Source organism: Anas platyrhynchos, chromosome 5 (genome assembly GCF_047663525.1).
Source record: "Anas platyrhynchos isolate ZD024472 breed Pekin duck chromosome 5, IASCAAS_PekinDuck_T2T, whole genome shotgun sequence".
Lineage (NCBI taxonomy): Eukaryota > Metazoa > Chordata > Aves > Anseriformes > Anatidae > Anas > Anas platyrhynchos.
In genome coordinates, this window is record NC_092591.1 from 65,729,148 (window position 1) to 65,747,689 (window position 18,542).

General features: G+C 40.0%; 1 protein-coding gene across 3 annotated transcripts in view; it reads right to left on the minus strand.

The window, feature by feature from the left end:
• The window catches only part of GALNT18 (polypeptide N-acetylgalactosaminyltransferase 18), a 242,093-nt gene that overhangs the window by 203,147 nt on the left and 20,404 nt on the right, over nt 1–18,542 (minus strand). The window contains exons 1-2 of one of the 3 annotated variants that reach the window (XM_005017713.6): nt 12,685–13,009; nt 12,275–12,540 (exon numbers count right to left, since the gene is read on the minus strand). The exons of 1 other annotated variant lie outside the window; for it this stretch is intronic. In XM_005017713.6, coding sequence (XP_005017770.1) covers nt 12,275–12,509 — 235 coding nt within the window. In that variant the 5' untranslated portion in view covers nt 12,510–12,540; nt 12,685–13,009. Of the gene's footprint in view, nt 1–12,274; nt 12,541–12,684; nt 13,010–18,542 lie in introns of those variants that run through there. One more of the 3 variants, XM_021271059.4, reaches the window with a different exon arrangement.

Genomic DNA, 18,542 nt, shown 5'->3' on the forward strand with positions numbered 1-18,542 from the left:
GTCTCCACTAATAAGTAGTGAAACGTGCAGGGTTCACTCTATCCATCAGCTAATTTCTCAGTTACTGCAGAGAGCATTAACAACTGAAAACCCAATTCTAACACACTTCAGGCAATACCTGTCATTTGCATTCACAGACTACAGGAGTATGTTCATGTTGCCACCATACTGAGATATTATGCAAACATGCTGCCACTTGGCCTAATCAAGTTCTTGCTTCAGTGCCTCTATTATCATCCATGAACTCTTCCACGTCAGCCCAAATCAGGCAATTGTGAAGATACTTCCTATCCTTAAGACAGGGTATATGGATCATGAGTATAGCAATTACAAATGCCTCCTCCACTCCCCACATATTTATATAGAGAGATATTATATATAGAATATATCACATACATTAAATATTTGCATATATACCTCCACATTCTCTTGCACAATGTTTTTTCTCAAACGAAATTAAGGGGAATAGAATGAACACTATCAAGGTGCTTTTTATAACTACTTTCATATAAGAAAAAAGCTGTGCTGATAAACTCATTTATGTTGATAGAATTCTCTTTATATGAAATATAACAATAAATCAGTGAAATGGAAATGCTTCTATACCAAAAGCATGTTACACAGCTTGCATTTATGGAAAAGAAAGCTGCAAGTGGGAATCTATCCAAATGTAAGTCTTCAGCCACCATTTTGCTACTGCTTTTTTCTGGCCTTGGTTCTTTAAGTGCATCAATTCAAAAGTTTTCCTGGCATTCTATGCAGCTTTGTACATCTCTTTGGAACTTCTGTTGTTGTTGGGTTTGGTTGTTTGGTGTGTGTTTGTGTTTAGTGTTTAATAATTTGAAATTCATTTTAAACTTAAGAGAACTTTACAACCACAATAAAATATCAGTTAAAGACGAGCTTAAAATCTGTTACATTCCAGTTTAACTATATTACAAGGCCAACCAGTTACGGCTGACGCTGTAACGTCACAGAGTGCTAATTTTGCAGCCTCTTGAAAGAGGAGGACATCAAAACAACAATACCTGATTGTAACATGGGCACTCTTCAAGAGGGAAATCTTAATGGCGCAGGAGTGGTCTGTCCCCACGTGCCCAAAGATGAGCTGGCGGGGAAGAAGACCAGCCTGGCTGAACAGAGAATTGTGGCTTGAGCTTAGGAGAAAAGAGTTTATAATCTTTGGAAAAGTGGGCAGGCCACTAGGGAGGACTATAAGGATGTTGCAAGGCTGCGCAGGGACAAAATTAGAAAGGCCAAAGCTCATCTGGAGCTCAATCTGGCTACTGCCGTTAAAGATAACAAAAAATTTTTTTATAAATACATCAACACAAAAAGGAGGACTAAGGAGAATCTCCATCCTTTACTGGATGCAGGGGGAAACTTAGTTACAAGAGATGAGGAAAAGGCGGAGGTGCTTAATGCCGTCTTCGCCTCAGTCTTTAGCAGTAATACCGGTTGCTCTCTGGATACCCAGTACCCTGAGCTGGTGGAAGGGGATGGGGAGCAGAATGTGGCCCTCACTATCCACGAAGAACTGGTTGGTGACCTGGTACGGCACTTGGATGTGCACAAGTCGATGGGGCTGGATGGGATCCACCCAAGGGTACTGAAAGAACTGGCAGAGGAGCTGGCCAAGCCACTTACCATCATTTATCAGCAGTCCTGGCTATCGGGGGAGGTCCCAGTGGACTGGCGGCTAGCAAACGTGACACCCATCTACAAGAAGGGCTGGAGGGCAGACCCAGGAAACTACAGGCCTGTCAGTTTGACCTCAGTGCCAGGGAAGCTCATGGAGCAGATTATCTTGAGAGTCATCACGGGGCACTTGCAGGGCAAGCGGGCAATCAGGCCCAGTCAGCATGGGTTTATGAAAGGCAGATCCTGCTTGACGAACCTGATCTCCTTCTATGACAAAGTGACAAGCTGGGTGGACGAGGGAAAGGCTGTGGATGTGGTCTACCTTGACTTCAGCAAGGCTTTTGACACCGTCTCCCACACCATTCTCCTCAAGAAATTGGCTGCTCTTGGCTTGGACTAGCGCACGCTTCGTTGGGTTAGAAACTGGCTGGATAGCCGGGCCCAAAGAGTCGTGGTGAATGGAGTCAAGTCCAGTTGGAGGCCAGTCACTAGTGGCATTCCCCAGGGCTCGGTGCTGGGGCCAGTCCTCTTTAATATCTTAATCGATGATCTGGACGAGGGCATTGAGTGCACTTTCAGTAAGTTTGCAGATTACACCAAGTTAGGTGCGTGTGTTGATCTGCTTGAGGGTAGGAAGGCTCTGCAGGAGGATCTGGGTAGGCTGGGCCGATGGGCTGAGGTCAACTGCATGAAGTTCAACACGGCCAAGTGCCGGGTCCTGCACCTGGGGCGCAACAACCCCAAGCAGAGGCTGGGAGATGAGTGGTTGGAGAGCTGCCAGGCAGAGAAGGACCTGGGAGAGATGGTTGATAGTCGGCTGAACATGAGCCAGCAGTGTGCTCAAGTGGCCAAGAAGGCCAACAGCATCCTGGCTTGTATAAGAAGCAGTGTGGCCAGCAGGGCTAGGGAGGTGATCGTCCCCCTGTACTCGGCTCTGGTGAGGCTGCACCTCGAGTACTGTGTTCAGTTTTGGACCCCTTGCTACAAGAAGGACATCGAGGTGCTTGAGCGGGTCCAGAGAAGGGCAACAAAGCTGGTGAGGGGTCTGGAGAACAAGTCCTACGAGGAGCGTCTGAGGGAGCTGGGCTTGTTCAGCCTGGAGAAGAGGAGGCTCAGGGGCGACCTTATTGCTCTCTACAGGTACCTCAAAGGAGGCTGTAGCGAGGTGGGGGTTGGTCTATTCTCCCATGTGCCTGGTGACAGGACGAGGGGGAAAGGGCTAAAGTTGCACCAGGGGAGTTTTAGGTTGGATGTTAGGAAGAACTTCTTTACCGAAAGGGTTGTGAGGCATTGGAATGGGCTGCCCAGGGAAGTGGTGGAGTCACCATCCCTGGAGGTCTTTAAAAGACGTTTAGATGTAGAGCTTAGGGGTATGGTTTAGTGGGGACTGTTAGTGTTAGGTCAGAGATTGGACTCGATGATCTTGAGGTCTCTTCCAACCTAGAAATTCTGTGATTCTGAGATGAATAGGGATATGATTTTCATGTAAATATCGGTATCTTACTTCTGAATTTCTGAACATATGCAATCTGAGTATTTCTACTTTCATTACAGAAAATACACATGCTTAAGATTAAATAATCTGTTTTAAAATACGAGCATAAATTAGATCTAATGGATTTAAGACTTGTATTTCTGAATACTATATTTCAGATTAATTAATGCAAGAAAATATTTATAATAATCTCCTAAATGCTAAACTGGTTTTGAAAGCAACAAGAAAGCAAAAGGCTTTCAGAACTGAAGCAGAAATGGTGCATTGTTTCTTCCCACCCCACAGAAACTCAATATGCCTTGCTTCATCTGCTTCAATAACACTAGTGGAAACTATTGAGTTTCCACTCATTAACTGTAGTTCCACATTAACTAAAACGGCATAAAACATTCACAGACTCTTTCACAGCCTTTAGCTTTTTCTCTACTTCTCTCCTCCTGGACCCTCCTCACCGTTACACATGAAGTAAACTCATCTTCTAGTAAGAAATACCACAGAAGTTACAGCATAATACTCCCCCACCCTTCATTTAAGCTGCTTAAAATATTCTCGTTAGCACAAGTAGAAGAGGGAATGCTGTTATTGTAATCATGTGTTGTGTGATCATGCGATATACAGCTGCTAAATTGCAAATACCTCAGAGAAAAACAAACAGAAAAAAGTGATTTTAAAAATTATGCTGTGCTCTGTTTCTCAAGTCCTATTTATTCTGTGCACATGGAAATCCTGTAAGGCGTTTTCTTTAACAATAACCTTATTGCAATGATAATCCTGTAATGGATAGGTACAGATTTACTGGGTCTGCTGTGCTAGAAAAGTTTATCTGTCAGTTTTTCTTTTACCTACAGCATGCCAAAGTTTCTTGCAGAGCCTGTGGCAAGTCATGACTTGATACAGAAAGAAAAGCTTCAAAGGAACGTGAATCCACCATGAAAGTGGGGACTGATAATTCACTGCATTAGTTGGATGATTCATGAAACAGACCTGTATGTAGATCCAGATTTCAGACAGGCAAGTAACAGATATGTTTTCCCAGACTAAAATAAAAAAAAAAAAAAAATCTGTATTATCTCCCTAAAGTGAAGGCTAGAATTGCCATTTATCTACAAATATGATCTGTATTATCTATGAAAAAATAGAAATGCTATCTCTTTTTCTTACATTGTCCAGAAAACTGCTTATAGAAATCCTCTTTTCTCAGAGATCACCTGTGACAGTTCCAATAAAAGGAAAATCCAAACACTCACATTTTAAATAAGGGGTTTGATTTGGAGGAAATGAGAAAAGAAAAAAAAAAATTGTAAGATTTCCATCCCCCATCCCACATTATTTGAGATCTCAAATTTCCAAAAGATCCAAGCAGAAAGTTATGCAATTATGTGGTATTTTAGATGTGCTAATTATAACTTGCATGTTGAGAGAGGCATTTACCTCATACTTCAGAGATCATGTCAGTCTCAATATCAATCAGGCCCAGACCTATGGTGGGAGAGCAGATGTGGCTACCACCCAGTACTGCCACGGTTGCCTTCAGCAGGATTTGCACGCTCTCTCTAAGCTGTTATTACTGGGACAAGAGAAGACCTTTTGTCCAATTCATCCAAGCAACTCTGTTGGTAGCAGGTTTGACTGTCTGCTAATGTGTATAAATTTGGCCATACTAGTTCCTATGGCCATCTCCTCTGCCCACCTTCCGTTGACCTTTCCATAGAGACTAGGATCTCTTCAAGGCTACTGTTCCACTACATATTTGTGCACAGTGAAGACTGCAAGACAACTGGGATTTCAGCTATCTGCCACGGTGCTATCGTGACAGAAATAATATATTAAAATTTCATGTAATGTCAATAGAGAAAATAGTAAGAATCCATTATGGATTTGAAAAAACAAAGTCTCACACTTTAAAGGCTGAGAATTTCAAGGTAGCAACTTAGATGTTCCATCTCCGTATTAAGACGGACAGACAGAATGACAGAATATTCTTATTTGCTCATTTTAAAAGCTAGGTAAAGGAACCGCTGGAGAGCTGTAATAATTGCAGACAATGTCTTGGCTCCTGAACATCCCTGCCTTCGCTCAAGAAACTTGGGATATCATGTTAAAAAACAGCACCTGGATTACAAAGCACCAGTTAAGAAGAGAAAATTTATGAAGAAAACAAACAATGCTACTGCACAAAAAACATATCTGTGCAGCAGAATTGTATAACTGTAGTCAGAATAGATTTAACAGTAATAGCAGCATGAAGAGAAAACCCTAAGTTTTGTGTACCTGGCAATTTCAATGTTCAGAGTATCTGTCCACACTGTCCTACCAGAGCCTGTTATTGAGCTACTTCTCATGTCCCCAAAGGAAAAGGATCCCAGAAGTTTCTAAAGAGAGACTCCAGAGGTAGCACTAGAATGCCAAGGGCAGCACAGAAAGATTCCTCAACAGGTGACAGCAGTGCTACTGGTCTCTGCCCATAATGTGGCTTAGCAAACAAGGCAAGAAGACATGAAGATGATTTTAAATACAAACAGATGAGGAAAATTAAGAGTAAAAATAGTCTGTCAGACAAATGAATTTGTTTCAGAGGAGGCATGACAAGATATGAACTGAGATTTCACTGTTGTATTTGAATGAAATTTCATTTCATTAAACAAGTAGATTTGCCAGTTGTAGACCAGTAAATTACTTCAGCTATTCTCAGCAATCACACATTATCTGCTCAGGGCTTGGGGGCAATCCTAAAACATTACAGCCCTCTGTAGTAGGTCCAATCTCCAACCTCTGAGACAAGCCTATCTAACAACAATATCTTATGGCTTCATTAAATGAGGGCAGCTGTTAACCAGCTAGAGCTGATTCGTGTCCTGTTACGTCCCTTGTCAAACCGTATACATATGTTAGCAGCTGACAAACAAGTTCCTGGGCTGTTCTAATGGCAACCAAAGACTTTCCATCATCCTTGGGAAGGTAGCTAAACCATCTTCACAGCTGCCACATCTACCTTAATATCTGAGCCTAATGTTCACTTTTTTAAATCCCCATAGGTTTTCTTTATGTAGCTTGTCTCTAACGTTCAGATTGATAGTAGTAACTTATCCCATCATACTGCATCTTATGTATGCTTTCATAGTATAATGCTGATGACAAGACCTTTCTGTTGAACACAGAACTAAAGTTAACTCCTTTTGTGGTCTGTCACAGGCAAAGGAGCAAGGTTGGGCAGGCAACAACTTAGTCTTTCTGGTCCTAGAGGCAATGAAGAAACTTAGGTCATGCCAGGTCAGTGATAAACAAGTGGTTTTAGCCTCTAAGTTTACAATATAATAGAAACCCTTATACTTTGCACACATGCACTTACAAGTTCAGATCCTGTATTTCAGGATACAGACACCAAGACTCTTTCATGAGCATTCCGCTCTTGTAACAGGAAAAAAAAAATAGCCACACAAAAAAATAGTCAGCCACACAAACAATGCACAATGTGATTCTAGAGTTTTGGCCTGTTCCTTAAATGGAAGGAATAAATACCATCAGCATGTAAGAGCCAAATCTCAATCTTGAACTCAGTATACAATAACCGTCTTGCATTTGTTTCTGAAGCACAGAGAGCATACCTGGCGTATAGATATAGCCATCTTTTCCTGAGCCAGTGAACAAGAATACATGTATCACATCATATGACTGCTTCAACACCAAGCTCCTTTACGTTTTAGATCCTGATAGAAGTCAATCCTCCTTCCACTCTCCTTGCATGTCCTTGCATGCAATAACAGCTAATTGGCAGATCACAATCAACCCCAGGCCACAGAATGCCCAAGTGGAAGAACAGTTATTACGCTGGACTGCTAATCCAGGTATTGCCATGAGAGAATGTGATAACAGGGCCAAGTTCATCTCACACACAATACACAATTCCCAACAACTACATGTAGGTCTTGCTTTACATTTCTTTTTATACATGTTCATCTATATATTGGTCATGTAGATAAGATCACTTATTAGTACTAAAAAGGGAGCAACAGCTTAGCAGAAACTCAAAAGAGCTCAATCTGCATCTCAGCACTGCTACAGGCTTCTTGTGTCAACCTGAGCAACATTTTCCAAAGTGATTATCTACCCAGCATAAACAAAACACTGAGTCCAGAACCTCAAGCAGAATAGCTATCACCATTTCTGCACAGTCCATAAATCACCTGCTCAAACACTGTAGCACACAATCCGCTCTTTCCACTGAAGCTGTGCCATTATGCAGAGATAACAAACAGCTACAAAAATAATCTTTTTCATATAGAAAAGACAAAATTGTCCAGCATAGAAATAAGAGAACTCAAGGAGGGCATAAAAATTTCAATTTCCAACCTTGCTTCTCAATACATTTTTTAACCTATTGTTGAAGACTTTCATATGAACTACAGAAATTACCTACATTGAAAGAAACAGAATCCAGGTCAATTCCCTTCCCAACTACAAAGCTTTTTCTTGCTCAACATGCACAATCGCCAAAAAAAAAAAAAAAAAAAAAAAGTAACTAAGTAACTATCACAACATTCACATGATATAAACCTAATTAATTAATTAATACAGCAATCTAGCTGATATCACTATAAGGAAAAAATAATAATAAACAACTGTAATCAAGAAATGAATTACTCAATCACTACTAATAAAATGCAGCTACTTTATTAAAAGTGAGCGTAGACCTCCTCAGTTTTGGCTACTGTGTCCTAACCATGGCAAAATAAATCCTTGGTGCAAGAATCACCATGAAAGAATATCTTTAATTGCCTTCTAATTGTATTAAGAGCAGAAAAAAAGTTAGCTGCAGTAATACTAATAACAAATTATCAAGTTGCAGTTATATTGATCAACGTAATTAAGTCTTCAGTAGATGGTCCTTCAAATACCTGTACATCCAAGCAAGCCTTGAAAATTTACAACATTTGAATCAGACTTCTAACTGAAAACACTCTATTAAAATTTTCTTTAGTACAGCCATTCCTAAGCATGGAAGAACATTAAAGTTAAATTCAAGTTAATCTGCACTGACATGCAGCAATCTAGAATGACTTGAGAAGTCACAGCCTAAAGAGAAAAAATAATGGGATTAATCCCGTGTGTCTCACATATCCAAGTAGTTCGTTCTTCTGCAATTAGTTACATTGGGACCGTAGGTCTCCTTGCTTGTTTACATACTTGTGAATACAGCGTCCTCTGTAGTGGAGCAAGAACTGTGTTCCCAGGGCTACTGTCTGTTGCTGATTTGTTTCTCAGAATAAATACAATGCAGTGAGTTCCAAATATGTCTAACTGCCTTTGTGCTTGAGGGAAATAGTTGTAAAATTCCCCCAGCCTAACAATTCCCAAAAGGAAACCACCACAAGAGTAAGAGGCATGGTGGAGTCTGGCAAATCCAAACAAGTCTGACTGTATAAATTCACACAGGTAGCCAGGCTGCAAAGGACAGCTATCACAAACAGATGTTTACATACTACATTCTTTCTTCACGTTTGAGATCAATAAATAAATAAAAGGTAGATATCAAGGATAGGATTTACTTATCCAAACTTGTAGATGGCTACAATAAAGAGTCTGGATCGACATGGTTCCAAAGTTCAAAATACCCAATTTCTGAAAGTAATTCATTCCGTCCTAATACCTGTCCAAGACACAGGGAATGAGTCTCACAATGGAGATCCCTCCTTCCCCAGCTGACCACAAACGGGTGATTAGATATCCAACTATGGGGTAGCTAACAGCTGAAGTAAACCCACAGAGCATATCCTTCTAAGCAGCAGGTTGGGAGATAACACATCAAAATTTCCCCAATAAGTCTACAGAGTGCTTGACATGTCATTTATTTATGCCAACAGATGCTGCAGGATGCAAAGATGAGTGATAAAATTCCTAGCACAAAACAGATGTCTTAGAAACTATCTATTGGTCTTAGATAAGAATTCAACTGCTCCAGAAATAAACTGTGTGTTTGCAACTTTAACTTGGATCTACTGTACATATTAATAGTATGCAATTAATCAATTCTGTTTAAGTTCCTGTTAGGTGGCAAAAAAGTAACTTCATTTCACAGACCAGAATTTTTCAAAATAATGCTAGGATGCAAATATCTTCTGATTAAAACTACAAAGTTGAAAAATATAAAATGGCACTGCATAATATGACAAATAGCAGAGCGTGTATGTCGTAAGGGATCCCTGCTTAACCACAGCATAGCTTTCCAAGAAAAACGTTCAGCTTACCGTCTGCGACAGCCTAAAGCTAGGCTGCAGAAAATAAATTGCTACCTTATTGATAGTGTTGTGCCTCTTGTCGTTGTTACAGACTAACTACCTGATCAAGAGCATCCTGCCTGCTCACATGATCTTCCAACCACACACACGCACAACTTAGGGCAATTCTTTAGTGACAGAACCAATGCATGGTGCATTCAGATGAATGATGTGTTCTGATCTGTCTGATGCACTCCCGTATTGATTTTAATAAAATGAATCTTTGGAGTTTTATTTAACCAGTATGCTCCTTCCGAACTTGACAGAACATACTGTTTTCAAATAAAATTAAGAAAAAAATATTTTGAACGTTATGTTGGAAAGACAGACATTTTATTTAATACAATATTTATTAACTTTAGTTCTTTATAGCATTCTCTCTGGTAATAAAACTCAAGAGTAATAGATGATACATTTGCCACACTCCTTTTTTAGACACAAAAAAGACTGCATTTTGCATAAAGCTATCCATCTGCTCTCTTCCTCATTTTCCTTCACAAACGTGCATACACAAATCATCTCAATAACCACCCTGTCTTGTTTGCAAACTCCACAGGAACTGGAAACAAAGTTGCTCTGAGTAGCCTGCTTGCTAGAATAAAACATACGACTCCTACTAAACCTATAGGAAAAATAGTTAAGCACTAACTTTGTGGAATAGCAGTATAGCAGGTACATAATTGTGCATTCCAACTTTTCTATTCTTGGCCAACACCACTACCAATATTTCCTTTTCCACACTGTTCTTTCTGGAAAGAAGGCATGCATACTTTCATTCTCTCAGAATTTCTTTTACCTCTTTTCAATCTAACACTTTTCTTGCCTTGAAAATGTCTTTCTAAAAGTTCATACTTCAAAAAGTGATTTTTTTTTTTAATGAAGGCACCTCTTCTTCCTTCTCATTTCCACAGCATTTGATGTAATATTGCAAGATAGTAATTTATATGCTAAAGGAATTCCCTGATGGCATCTAATTAAACAATTCAATCAGAAAACAAATTAAAATGAAATATTAGAGTAACCCCATGTGTAAAATACTGCAGTTAGAGCTTTCTGGTATTCACAGGGTATCCTGTTGAATGCAATTCTATTACCCTTGCTAATTTCATGCCTGTTCAGCACTGCAGAACATCTGAGTTATTGACACCTTTCTCCAACATAAAAAAGAAGTAGCTCAAGCAAAAACTTTACAGCAAACTACAGATAATTATTATCTAGCCCAGCTATTTGGCAGCTGGTTTATTCAATTTATGGTAATGAAACCCAAACTTATAATTTCTTAAAGCTGACCTTCAAACTGATAAACTTGAAGCTAACCCAAACCCCAGTCAAGTTTGGACTATTCCTTCCAATGTCTTCTGTGAGTTCTGCAACATGACCCAGAAGTCATAACATCTCACAGTACTAAAGCAAGATCTGATTAAAATACCATCTTATTCTGCAATCCCTGCCACAGAAATTCCTTGTGAAACTCAGTTACTATCAAGTAATAGTACTATATACTAATAGTACTTATTACCAAACTGCTTGCTTATTTTTGGAATATTCTCTTCAATTTTCATACAGATGTTATTTAAGAAAAATATTTTTTGGTTTGGTTTTTGTATAGTCACAAGTTGTCACAAATTAATTTTATGCTTTAATTTATGCAAATCCATCCCTTTCTCTATGACTGAGAAGAATCACTGCCCAAAGTAACAAGACCATATGGTCACTATTACTTTCCTTGAAAAGAAGACTATCAGAACTTCACGCCTACAAAACTGGAGGTATGCTCTAGCCCTATTTGGATTAATTTCCTGTACCTAACTCTTAATAGCATCTTTTGAAAAACTGCTGCTTTCATACATGCTTCCACAGTGCACTCCACTGGCACACAGGAAAAACCAAATATTTTTTCTTTTCTTTTTCAGTAGTCAGGAAAATCTCAAGGACTGCATGAGAGAAGTTAAAACTTGCAGGAGCTGCTGTAACTCATCCTCCAAAACAAAACGGGGGGGAGTATTTTACTAATTTACCCAAGCTGACAAGACTGTCTGACAAATGGAAGTACGTGCAATCTGTACAGTGATGTGTCACATATTAAGAAATTAATTAATACAAGCCACAGAAAAGCAACTGGGCTTTAACAGTGCTGCAAACTTGTGAGCATTGCTAAGTGGGGGAAGCCCAATTCATACAGGATTAACCACCCTGCCCGCTCCACCCCTCTTTAGACTGCCAGAAGAGCAGTTGGCCAAAGCTGCCTAGAAGGAGGGGAGCTTTGGTGCACCGGTGATAGGTATGCTTTGCTCTGCCTTTGCAGATTTAGGAGAAACTCGAACTGGGATTTGAACCTTCAGTAGAGGTTATGCAGAAGCAGAAAAAGATGGTTCCTCTAGATCTCTCATTTACCCGCCACCCTCCTTACTATCCAACCCACTTAGCAGACAGAGGGAGTGACTGTATGGCACCATGCAGATGTTGAAAATATAAAGGAAGATGCTAGTTAGGGATCACTCAGCAAAGCAAAGACACCAATGAGAGACTGTCCCAGCTAAAATCCCAAGTGGCTCCCGCCACTACAGCAACACTGAGGGAAAACCTGGAGCACACCCAGACGCACACGCTCTCCACACGGACTAGCAGAGCCAGGCTTACAGGGGGAGGAGAACAAGAATTCCCCTCGCGGCAACCCATTTTGGCAAAAGCAAGCAACAAATACGAAACAATGACGAGAACAAGACGCACACACGCACACACACACACACACACACACACACACACACACACACACACACAAGCCAAACACGGAGAGGGGATGGAGGGCGGCACACGGAAAGCTTCGGGGAGGTGAGGGGGAAAGCAAGCGGGGGGAAGGTACCTTGTATGTGCTGCTTGATGACATTTTCCAAATGGTCCAGCCTTTCTATAATCCTTAAAGTGTCCCCTTTGTCTTCCTCTAACTTTTTTTCCGAGATCGGCTCCTGCACTTTCACATAAACACTGGCAATGTAGTTGGTGACCCAGCCCACGTACAGCAGGCAAACGATGTTAGTCATTCCACTCAAAATCACGCAAGTGGACACTAAAGTTTTGGTTTTCCTGGTGCACACCATCCTGAGATCGCTCCATATAGCTCCAAAAATCCTGCGATCCAAAAAAAAAAAAACAAAAACCGCGATGAAAATAAATCCTTTCTCCCCCCTCCCCGAAGCGGAGGCCCCTCCGAAGTCAGTAAATTTCCATGCAAAAAGTTCTCCGATCCACAGCACAGGAAGATTCGTCGCCTACCTAGAAGGAGAGGTGGGGGCGGGGAGGGCTGATGATTAAAATCCTGGATTTTAGCACATGCAAAGCGCTAAAACTTTGCGATAGCGGCGGCCACAGCAGCCCGCAAGGCGCGCCGACCGGCGGGCTGCCCGCGGCTTTTAGGCACCGGGCATCACGGCGGCGAGCAGCCCCTCGGCCGAGCGCTGCAAACTTTCTTCCCTCCGCCGCCGCTTCCCATCGCAGCCAGCCCCAGCTCCGCGATCAGCGCCGGGAAGCGGCTCGCCGGAGAGCGGGGCTCGCTCGGCCGCGGATTGACAGCCCCCGCCTCCAATCCGGAGCCCGCCCTGGCGCCGCGCTCGCTGCCATCAGCGCACGGCCGGGGGGGGCCCGGCGGGGCGGGGTTACGGCGGGGCCCACCTGATCCCGCGGGCACACGCACACAGGCGGGCTCGGAAATGCACAAAAAGGCAAAATTCCTCTCAGCAGGAAACCACGCTGATGTGAGGGATGGTGCACAGCAGAAGGATCTTTTCCATTCCGATTAGATAAAACCTATGGTAGCAAGAAGGTGACCTTATGACTTGTTTGGTTTTTTTTTTAAACATAGCCTCAAGACAGAAATTTAGCATGAGTGTGACCAGTAATAGGAACAAGGAGACAGCTGTTAACACACTAAAAACTATTTTAAATACTATCCAGCAAAAGCTAGGAGCAACAAATGCTTTGTCTCACGCTGTAATTTTACATATGCAGTAAATACGAGTCTCTTCTGCTTCGTTAGGCACACCCCTCAACTGGCATCACCCCTGCTTGTGTGTGGAAAGCACAGCAGCTTCCAGGAGTTACTCCTCAGTCTCCTAAGCCTCTCTGAAAACTAGCTGACATTTGGGGCAAATGGAAGCATTTCCCCAGTGATACTCTAAAGGAGACCACCATGACAGAACTCCTTTGGAAATAAGATACTATAACTCAAGGCACTAGAATGTGAAAAAGAGCATACATTTACATTTTAAGAAAAAAACATTTTAGTACTACAGGCAAGTTTACTAGATAAACCAGTCAACAAACAATTTTAAGCTTTATAAATACAAAATAATGGTAGAATACACTAATCCAGCCCCATCGCACAAGTCAATTGTCCTGCTCGGTCTGTGATGATCATTTGCCTATAGTATCATTTATTTTCCCATTTCCTGTCTTTATTCTTCAATGTTGCAGCTCCACATCTGGTAGCAAACCAGAAGCAGTCAGTGCATGTCACTGATGCCTTTAATAACACTGTTATCTAGACTTGCTTTAATCTTTGTGAATTCTGCCTGCAGTGAGAAAATATAAATTCTTCAGCCCTGGCTATTTACGCAGAATCAGGACTTAGCTTTGGACTTCCCGATTTAAAGCAAAACTTACCTAAAATCAGTCCAGATAAGGGACACGTAATGCTCATTAAAAGTCGTATTTTCCATGGAGGTATATAAAATGTTAACAAACAACTGACAGCTTTTATAAACAAACATGAGTGAGTCTTGTTACTAATGACCGTCAGCAAATCCATAAGTGCCTTGGAGGTTTCAAAAAAGATGGTTAATATGTCTCACAGGCCTAATCAGCTGCTTATAACAGCACATAATTGATTACCTTATTATTCTAGTAACTATTAATAGTTCATTAGCCCTCTGCTCCCAATAGTTTTCTGATCACATTTAAAATATAGTTTTATATATGGCTACATTCTCCTACCACCAAAGCCGCACTCTTCAACAGTAGAACAGCAATTCCCCATCTCCTCATTTGAGCCTATGTTTCACTGAAGCTAGTGTTAAAACCGTTTGACTTCATAGCAAAACCTCCAGATGCTTTAATACATTACACTGGCTTTCCCATCCCTGCTAATAATATTCTGGACTGGTCTTTTTAAAACTTCTATTTTTTGGTTCCTTTTCTTGTGTGCATGTTTTCGTTTGTTTGCTTTTTGTTTTTCCAAGTTTATACAAAGTTGAAGGTATTTAAGTGTCTGCTGTTCAGAAGTTGGTCTCTTTTCTAATTTTGATTTATTGTGTAGTATCACAATCCAGACTTGAGACTCATTTGTGCAAGGTATGATACAAATACATAATCAGTCTACTTTTATAATCTAATTGGAACAAAACCAGGAAAAGTACCAACAGGAGAAAAAGATATGGTGCCAGCCTCACATTATAGTCAGGGAGAAAACTGCAGGTAGATTGGGTAATTAAAACAAAAAACTACAAATTATGAGGAAAGAACAAGGTCTAAGAAACTTGGTCTCTTAGATCTCCATGGTGTTTTTGAAATTTCTAGTTCAGGTATTTAAGCTTGAGGCAGTGAAATCTACTGTGCAGGTCATTAAACTACATGTCTGATTTCATCCATGTCCTGGTATTGATCTGCTATGTCATGCTATGCAAATTATTTCACTTCTGTTTCACTTTAGATAGCAGAAAAAAATACCTTAGAATTTGTATACATCACAGGCTTCAATATGAATAGCCCCAAACCTCACAACCGTAATAAGGTATCATTTCAAACAGTGCTAAGGAGACATTAACCTTATAACATAGTAAATACAACCACCACTTATTATACGTTAGAGTGTTCTGTAAGGAAGGCAATTCAATTACTATTTGTTACCTAGCATTACACTTACAGGGAAGTAAAAGGATGGAAAGAAAGATATGTTTAAGAACTACATTTTTATTGGTGTATTTTGATGCAAGCTAAAGCATTTTTAGTAAGAGGGTCCTTGAAGAAAAAAGTAGTGAAGCATCACAACCAACATTATTTACATCCCATTTTACAAGACCAGGTTTCTTACACCTTGTAAGAGAACAATGGAAAAGCTCAAGTTTTGGCATTATTTTGGCTGCATTCTATTCAGATTCTTAGCTGAAATACAATTAGTTTATGGAAATAAAATCTTTGTTATTATCTAGTCTGAGCAGATGCTCTTGCATTACTCCTTCCCTCTCCCCCATGATGATCATATAATTTGGAAAGATGGTACAAAATTCCAAAGGCATTCAAGAAGTAATGCTGAATTTTACACTGTGGAAAGAGACAACCAACTACATATAGAAAATTCTGAATTAATCTGTGCAGGCATTTTTCTCTAGTTTTTTTTTGTTTGTTTGATTTTTTTGGTTTTTTTTTTGAAACTATGATGTCCAAGTCTGCGTGCAAACAAATCAAAAACTATCTGGCTCTTCAGTATGTATTCACCCCTTCTGAAGATGAGCTCTTTCCAACAGCTCAAGCGACAAAGCTGTTTCTTTAGCTCCTGAAAAGATAGAGCTTCCTGTATTTTGAAGATAAAGGCCATGAGCTCAGCCCCCAAGTAAGTTATCTGGTTATTTTTGGTATATGTTGTCCCTAGTCATCTCTCTCACTAAATTTAAACCAACTTACTTTAAATTATATAAAGACACATGCAGGCATTGCAGAGATGCCTCTGCATATTAGAGTTGTGTTTTGAAGTAGCAGATTTGTTGCATGAATGTTGTAGATAATGAACATGAACTAATGCAAAAAAAAAAAAAAAAAAGAATGGAAAATAGGAAAGAAGCTGAACGGATGAGAAGTGGGGTGGAGGAAGATAAGGTAAAAATGCTGCTTCTTTGTTATCCTGGGATGTGTTATTATGATCTTTATTCCTATGCCATTTTTAACTCCTCCCTATACTCTTTCTTTTTCTCATGCTTTTTAGTGTCCATATCTGCTCTCTTTCTTTTCTTTTGTTCCCTGCCATCTTTCCCCTTCCCCATTTAAAAATAACTACCTTTAAGCTTACACCAGTTCTGTTACACATCACCCTTTTCTGACATTGTTATGAATCATCGGTTCATTTAGGTTACACATGGCTTTTATTTTTCACTGCTTAGAAAAGACTACCCAGCGAAGCAGCAACTACTGTAATCTCATACTGCCAAACTGCACTCTCTCAAGGAGGAAAGGTAAGGTGCCATCCAACTCACGGACACTCAGTGACATTTGGATGGCTAACATCCATGAAGTATCATTTCAAAACCATTCACCTAGTGCTGAAGAAGGAAATAAAGCAAACCAGAAGATACAGGAACAAGATAGAGAGAGCTATTTCAAGTTGAAAATAGAAATGGATCTTTTCTTCTGGACTGAGTGCACTATCAGTGCACGTAAAGCCATGTGAAAACATACCACATGCAAAAGGAACAGAACAGAGTTAGCAGAAACATTAAAAGATCTTATGTACAAAAGCAACCTGCAAGTGATAGGGGTAGATTAGTGCGCATCTTCCTCTCCTTTATTTTCAGATTCATGCTTTAGAAAATATTTGTCATCCCTCTTATACGGTTCCTATAAAATTTGTCTATAGCTTTTTAGTTTTGTTGTTTGTTGTTGTTTTTCTCCAGATGGTAATTTCCTTTCTCACTGATTGCGAGGCTTATCTTGTCCATTTGTCCTTCCAAGATGGTTTTCCATCCAAAACATCTAAAATAATTTTAAAAGTTAATTGATCTCTGCTATGCTGTTTTTGTTGGTTACTTTTATGCACTGATATGATCTACTGTCTTCTAGCAGCTCACGTTGCACTACTTATTTGCCACAAAACTCTCAGTTAATTCATCTCAAGTGAACTGTATGACCAGCAACTCACCAATATGAGTAAAAGATGCAACATATGGCCTTTTGCAAGTGGCCAATTACAGTTCCTCAAGGGAAGCACTAAGTTCCGTTCTTTTCAAAGTTGCTGTGTGTCCACCCTCTGCCCCCTAATAAAACAACCATGACCCTAAGCACCCTCAAGCGTATTCATTTTTAGGTGTTAAACCTCAGATATACTTGGAGCAGATTTCCAGAGATTGTGGGCCACTCAATCTCTGAATCTTTTCACGTTCAGAAGCAAAAAAAAGTTAGGAAATATGAAATCATTTGTAGCATCTAAAAATCTCTGCTTTCTCAACCCAGTTGTCAGTGCTGTTTCTTCTGTCTTTAACTATAAGCACACAAATCTTTGCAATGTGTCAACCCAAAACTGACATAACTAAATATCCTATTTCCAAACAATGTCTAGCTCTCAACATCTAAAGACAATAACAGTTATTTTGTCAGGCTTTGCCTGGTAAAGCATCAACACATTTAATGGCTTAAAGACTTTCTGCATCAGAGGTTGCAACCAAGCAACTGCTTACACTAGCCATGGCTTTGTCTTTACTTCACAAGTTGATGTAATCCCTTTTTGAATCTGTACTCTCTCTTATTCCAAGAAAAAGTAGTCACCTTTCCACCTGTGATTTTTCAGACCTACCATAATCCTTCTAAAATAACTCTTGCCCAACCTGCCCCTTCTCACATGAAAGGAACTCCATACTTCAATTACTCTGTCTTAATACTACATTAAATTATAGATGGTTAGAAAAAAAATGGATTACTTCCGTAGGATCAGTTAATTATTCGTCCAGAAATTATAAGGAACCCAGATGGTCCTGCTTTACTGCTAGGGAGGACAGACTACAAAAGAATAATCCTGGAGAAAGCAGTTGTTTTAATTGATCCATTTTCCAATCAACATTATTCCAGTCTTTTTAAAGAACAGTTTCGGTGAGCTGTCATTCAGATAACATGACCCTCTGTTCATGTTATTTTGCCAAATTCATGTCCAAGCATGTGATTCAGGTGAAATATGGATTCTATACCTTGAGACTTAAGACTCTTTCTAACACATTATTTCATTGGGTTTAGCAGACACAGCCTAAGCAAACCAACATATGCATATACCTAGAACACATTAGAAATTTGTGTTGTTTTTTTGTTTGTTTGTTTTTTAATTTTGTTTGCTTTTTTTTTAAGGAGTTGAAACAGTCTTCAGTTTGGGAAATTATGGG